This window comes from Anoplopoma fimbria, chromosome 21 (assembly GCF_027596085.1).
Source record: "Anoplopoma fimbria isolate UVic2021 breed Golden Eagle Sablefish chromosome 21, Afim_UVic_2022, whole genome shotgun sequence".
NCBI classification, from domain to species: Eukaryota; Metazoa; Chordata; class Actinopteri; order Perciformes; family Anoplopomatidae; genus Anoplopoma; species Anoplopoma fimbria.
Window position 1 is genome coordinate 19,955,030 of NC_072469.1, and position 6,656 is coordinate 19,961,685.

The window sequence follows — 6,656 nt, forward strand, 5'->3', positions numbered from 1 at the left end:
ATGTTTTTATATTTGCAAGACCATCCACTTGAGAGCAGAGCTTATCCCTTCTGTGGTACTAAGAAATAGCTGCAGAGTGAGACCTCTCCACTGCCTCCCCCCTCTCTGCAGCAGGGGCTCAGAGGGCTGGAGGAGGAGGAGTTGATGGGAGGACAGACAGAGAGGCAGAGCAGGGAGTGGGCGGGGAAATAGAGGAAGGAGAAAGAGACAGAGTGGTGAGGAGAGAGGCAGCCTCTCACTGATGCTGAGTCACATCACAGAGGGACCACAGCCGCATCCCATGAGTCTTTGTGAAACATGGAGGAGCTCGAGCACACTTGCCCCCATCCCCGGACGGTAGGGCATCTGAATGTGTGCATTTTTCTTGATTTTTTGATTTTTCATGTCTTGCAGTATGTGTGACAGGGAGGGGGAGGAAGACAAAGGGTGCTGCTTTTCTCCCACTGTTACGAAACAGATCCCCCTGTAGCATCTGAGGCTATGCCCCGAATGCTGAGTGGACAGTGTGCTAGTGTGGTCAAAGGAGGAGGAGGGGGTTTACACAATGGACAAAATAGCATGAATGACCTGCTGGAGGGACATTGCGGCAGTTAGGAGAGCCTCTTGTGTCTGGGTATCCTCTTCTTCTTTAATGTAATCCCTCATCCTGGCATTTATGTCTGTGTCCTCCAAATGGCCCACCTTTGCCTTCTACTCTCCTCTGTCTTCACTCCAACCTCTCTTTATTCCTGTGAAGCTGTCTGATTTTTACTGCCGGTGTTTTTTTATTTTTATCCCCCCTGTGTTTCTCCATTTTTTTCCCCTGCTTTAATCCTTCTTATGCCAGATGTTCTTTGCTCGTGCCAGAGTGGGTTTTTCTGTGCACGCTCACGCCACTCGCCGTGATAGGCCTGTGAGCCCCCTGGTCAGCAGGTTTAAGCTTCACCATCTGCTAAGTGTTTGTAAGCCACCCCTCTGTTCTCACAGTGCCCCAAGAATCATTGGAGATGAAGGTGCTCCCTATAAACAACCTCTCTGATGCTTTTCGTCGTTGTTGTTGTTGTTGTTGTTGTTGTTGTTGTTGTTGTTGTAGCTCAGATTGCTAGCATTGAGTTCTGACATGTCTCCAATGAGAACGGACAGAGGACAAAATGTTCAAAGGAAATAGGACATAGAAAGAGGGGATCTCACATCTATGGCAATATTAAAAATGAATGCCTCCTTTATTTTCCTCTTGTAGATCTAACTCTTTACCTGCCTATGTGTTAGTTGCTTGCACGAAAAATAAAAATCCACGTGTCCACATAAATATACTGTTTCCAGACCTGTAAATTGCTGCCCACATCTCTGATATTTTAGTAATACATATAATGATGAAGTGAAAGTGAAATGGCAATTCATCGTTTACAGCAGACCATAGAGCACGGTGTCATATAAAACACAGAAATTGGTAAAAAAAATAAAATTGTATAAGGCGTCATTATTAAACCAAAATAGGAAATATGTCGTGTTTTATATGTTATATGGTCTATGTGTGAACATCATCATTTTTTTCCCCCAAAAGGATTCACACTCTGAGAAACAGTACAATGTTTTACTAAATAGTGATTGGTTCAGTCAGACGTAATAGGGGGTCAGACCCCAAAGAGGCCAAACTCATGGATAGACTTATGAACAATCACAGACACAAAGTAAATCCTTTGTATTTAACTTTATTTTATAGCTTTCGTCATTTTCTGTACTGGACCTCTGCAAAATGTCATCAGTTCAAAATCATATTTATAGGCAATTCTCGAAAAATCGTGGAGTATCAAGGTTATAAAACCATTCAAGGTATGTTTTTAGCTGCAGCAATGACATAACACCTTATAGATGGTTATGTTTGCTTATTAGAGCTCTCTTTGTCTGCATACTTAATCCTGGCCTGTTAATAGTTTAAAATTATAACATTAATAAAGGAGGTCACCTGTTTATAGCTGATGTTGTTGAGTTTCATTTATAGATGGCTGACACAGGAACTGTTCTAAGTGGCTTCTCATCAAATTATAGCACTTATGTATTATGGCAAGAATCAGAATTTGCTTAGCATTGAGAAAGCTTAATTTTCTTAATCGAATTCACCTGTTAAGTCTCACTTTCAAAACCTGCATTGTTATTTAAAACCGCTGATGTGATATCTGACTTTCCCTGTCTGTGTCCATATATCATGTTGTCATGCCAGGTTTTGCTGCTGTTTAAGGATATGGTGACGTCAGTTGCCTGCGTTGTCCACAGAGACCGAATGTGTTTCCATTTTTGCATCCTCCGCTCACACTCCCACGGTTTTCTGCTCCGTGCTGACTCTGATTATCATTTACTGGTGTGAAAGATACTCACTGAATATTTCCTGCAGTCAACAGATGGCATACTCACACTTTAACCTTGATGTAGCTGTGATAAATAGCCTCCATCATCTTACTTGTCCTTTTTTTTGCCTCTGTTTGTCTTTTTTTTCCATATCCCACTTTGTTTTATTCTTTTTTTGCATGCTTAATTTAAATGTATTTGTTTAAAAATGATAATTGTTTTCTTCCTGTCCACTGGAAGTCGCCTGCCTCTTCCATTTTATTCTTCCCTTTGAATTTTAGCTAATTCCTGGGTGGCCTTTCTGCAGCAGATCAATAGCCCTGCCCTTGTTTTTAACCACATGTTAATACATACATAGGCTTCACACAGAGAAGTAAATATCTGCTCACACACACACACACACACACACACACACACACACACACACACACACACACACACACACACACACACACACACACACACACACACACACACACACACACACACACACACACGCAAAGAGTGATCAATAACACTGAGTGCAGCGCTGGCTATCTCTCAAATCCATTGTCCCAATGTGGAGCAGGCATCAGCTGTGGTCAATACCTTAATGGAAGTTACTGTAATAGGAATGAGCATGGAAATAGAGACATACTGTGTAATGAAGGGATGGGGGTCGTCACATTTGCTCTTAATGCAGGTGTTTTAGAAGAACATCAATCTCCTACGTTCATAAAAAACGTTTTTACCCAGTCTCTTTGTCCTCCTCATTCTCAGACTCTGACTAAGCCCGCCATCTTTGCCAGGGAGAGCAGTTGTGACTGCCGCGCCCCTCATGAGAAGCTCACCATCGCTCAGGCCCGCAGAGGCACCCCAGGTACTGTAGACCTCCTCCGGCTCGGTTCCTCCTCTGATTGATCTCCTCCAGCTTCTCCTTCATCCATTTTTCATGTTAATCGTCATCATATCAATCAATTCTTTATTTCTCTAACTTTATTTGCTACTTATATTGCTACTATTACTGCTTCTGCTACTTTTTCTACTATTATACTTTAATGTTACTACAACTACTTCTGCCATAATGTGTTTACTACTTCCTCTGGAGCTACTTCTACTACCACAACAACTAGCGATATTACTACTGCTACTACAGCTGCTGTTACTCCTACTGTATCATTATCACCAAAAATACTACTGACACTGATATATTTTACTAGGGATGCTAAAGTTACTGCTACTTTTTCTAATATTATACTGTAGTACAACTACTACTGCTGTTGGTATTCCTACCGTATCACTATCACAAAAACTACTACTATCACTGATATGTTTTACAACTTTTCCAATACTATACTGTACTACAACAACTACTGCTTTTGCTACTCCTAAAGTATCACTATTACCAAAACTATTACTACCACTGATATATTTTACTAGGGATGCCAAAGTTACTGCTACTTTTTCTAATATCATACTGTACTACAACAACTACTGCCGTAGCTACTCCTACAGTTTCACTATCATCACGTCTCAGTACAATTCTGTAGCTTTTCAGCCACAGCCATCACTCTACTTTCACTGATACTACTGCAGTATTTTTGGATAAATGTGTTGTTGCACTGCTGTGTGTTTTCAGTGGACCGGCCGGTCAGAGTCTACGCAGATGGCATCTTTGACCTTTTCCACTCTGGACACGCTCGTGCTCTCATGCAGGCCAAGAACCTCTTTCCCAACACCTACCTTATAGTAGGAGGTAGACCAGACCTACTAACACACACACACACACACACACACACACACACACACACACACACACACACACACACACACACACACACACACACACACACACACACACACACACACACACACACACACGTATACACATGCACCCTGAAAATCCACTGCTATAAATAAACCAATACAGAGTTCTCTGATTGTGAACTACGTGCCTCTATGCTTCATGTTTTGTGTGTATTCCCTCCCATGTGCTTGGAACAGTGTGCAGTGATGAGCTGACACATAAGTACAAGGGTTTCACAGTCATGACGGAGATTGAACGTTACGAAGCATTGAGACACTGCCGCTATGTCGACGAGGTTTTGAGAGACGCACCCTGGACTCTGACACCAGAGTTCCTAGAGAAACACAAGGTGTGTGTGTGTGGATGTTTGCTGTATCTGATGGTTAAACTGTGCATGAAGCATCCACGAGCTGTAATCACATCCTAAGGCCAAAAGTAGCTCGAAACACCTACAAAATACAGGGCGTGTCACCTCTAACTTTAGAACTCCCCAGAATCATTTACAAAACCTTTTAGTGCTAGAAGTAGAGATAATATAATATATAAGTCTGCACAACTGTCTAGTACTTGGACAGTTGAAAATGTTTTTTCTTTGCAGATGAAATATTTCAGTTGTGTGTAAGAATTATTCTTCAAACCCAAAATGCTAAATGTAAAGCGGATATAAAGAGGATTTCATGGCCATGGACAGATTATCTGTAGAATTTGCACTAAATAAAAAAGAAAGATTCAGCACTCAGTAGCTTTGTGATTAGCTCTTAAGAGGAAAACTCTTAGTGCCTGATACTAAAAACTCCTGGTAAGATGGGACTCTACTTTAAATTTGTATATTTTGCAAAACTCTAACCGACGGTATGTATATGTAAGTGTTTATTTTAACTCATGTGCAGTGTTTTCTGTCATGCAGTCATGTCCTTTCATTGGTTCACAGATCGATTTCGTGGCTCACGATGACATCCCCTACTCCTCAGCAGGAAGTGAGGATGTATATAAACACATCAAGGAGGCAGGTCAGTGTGTGATGACAGGATAATGAATACATATATACATCGGGCATTTTTCCAATTCTGTGTGTTTTTTATTTGTGTTCCCAGGGATGTTTGTGCCTACGCAACGGACAGAAGGAATCTCAACATCCGACTTGATTACCAGGATTGTCAGAGACTATGATGTCTACGCACGACGCAACCTCCAACGTGGCTACACGGCCAAGGAGCTTAACGTCAGCTACATCAACGTAAGAGATTTCACCATATTGTTACAATGGAAAACATCTTCGTATGGAATGTTTGCAGCACCTTGTATAACAAGATATATAAGATGAGTTAACTGTGTGGCATCAAAGTGCCTGAAGATTCAAGGACACATTTACATTGTTTCTTCAACTAGAACTTGTAGCCCTGTTTCTTTAGGGATGTGTTTACATGTAACACTAGCTTAATGGATTTTCCTCAACATTTAATCCCCCTCAGGAGAAGAAGTACCGGCTGCAGAACCAAGTGGATCGAATGAAGGAGAAGGTTCGCACAGTCGAGGAGAAGAGCAAACATTTTGTTTACCGTGTGGAGGAGAAGAGCCACGACCTCATTCAGAAGTGGGAGGAGAAATCCAGAGAGTTTATTGGCAACTTCCTAGAACTGTTCGGACCTGATGGGACTTGGGTAAGTGACTCTTTGATAACGGAAATAATAACTTTTACCATCATTATAATTACTGTCTTCATCGTCACTATTTTATTTATTGTATTATAGATCTATTAAAGTTTTGTTTGCGTGTATCCCTTTAAGTGTGTCAGACAGTATCTGATATTAAAAAGAGGCTTTTGATGCAGGGACCTTTGCGCTGTATGAACTAACATTCACTGTTTTCCTCCCTCCGTCTCTGAACAGAAACAGGTGTTTCAAGAACGCAGCGGACGAATGCTGTCCTACGCTCTGTCACCCCGAGGGTCGCCCTGCAACAGTCCTCCCCGAGAACTGTCCCCCTGCGCTCCCCCTCACCCCCGTCTCCCCCCGCCCGCTGGCACAATGCACGGCCCTCGCCCCCGACCTCCCCCAAAGGAGCGTCTGCCTCTATAAGCAGCATGAGTGAAGGTGATGAAGATGAGAAGTAAAACGGATTGTTGAACACACACATGTGCACACACACACTTACACTCACACATACACACACACACACACACACGCACACTTCACTCACAGTACACTGCCTGAGAACTGCTCACACACAAACACCGGCTGGATACTGAAACAGTTATCCTCAAGGAAGTTGCTAAAATGCAAGTCAGAGGAGGATCATGGGAAATGAAGTTCTATGCTGCAGAGCTAAGAAGCCATCACTGTCTCAGTTGTGTGGGCGACCAAGCAGACAGACGAAAGACAAAGGAGGGAGAGGATGTACGAACAAAGTGTCACATACCGTAAGAAGGTCCAGAATGCTTTGCAGCATTTTTCAGAGGATTTGCATTTGATTTGTCCAGTGCTGATAGAGACTGTTCAACAGCCTGATCGTAAAATCACCTCATTGTTTTTTGTCCTTTCCTGTT

At 42.3% G+C, this 6,656-nt stretch overlaps 1 protein-coding gene across 1 annotated transcript; it reads left to right on the forward strand.

The window, feature by feature from the left end:
- The first annotated feature begins 296 nt into the window (after window positions 1-296).
- LOC129110990 (choline-phosphate cytidylyltransferase B-like) lies at window positions 297-6,224 on the forward strand. Its single transcript, XM_054623272.1, is given in 9 exon segments — window positions 297-336; window positions 3,085-3,184; window positions 3,944-4,060; window positions 4,309-4,460; window positions 5,043-5,121; window positions 5,206-5,348; window positions 5,584-5,772; window positions 6,001-6,088; window positions 6,091-6,224. Coding segments are annotated over 9 exon segments (1,041 nt in total). The 5' UTR covers window position 297.
- Window positions 6,225-6,656: the final 432 nt, after the last annotated feature.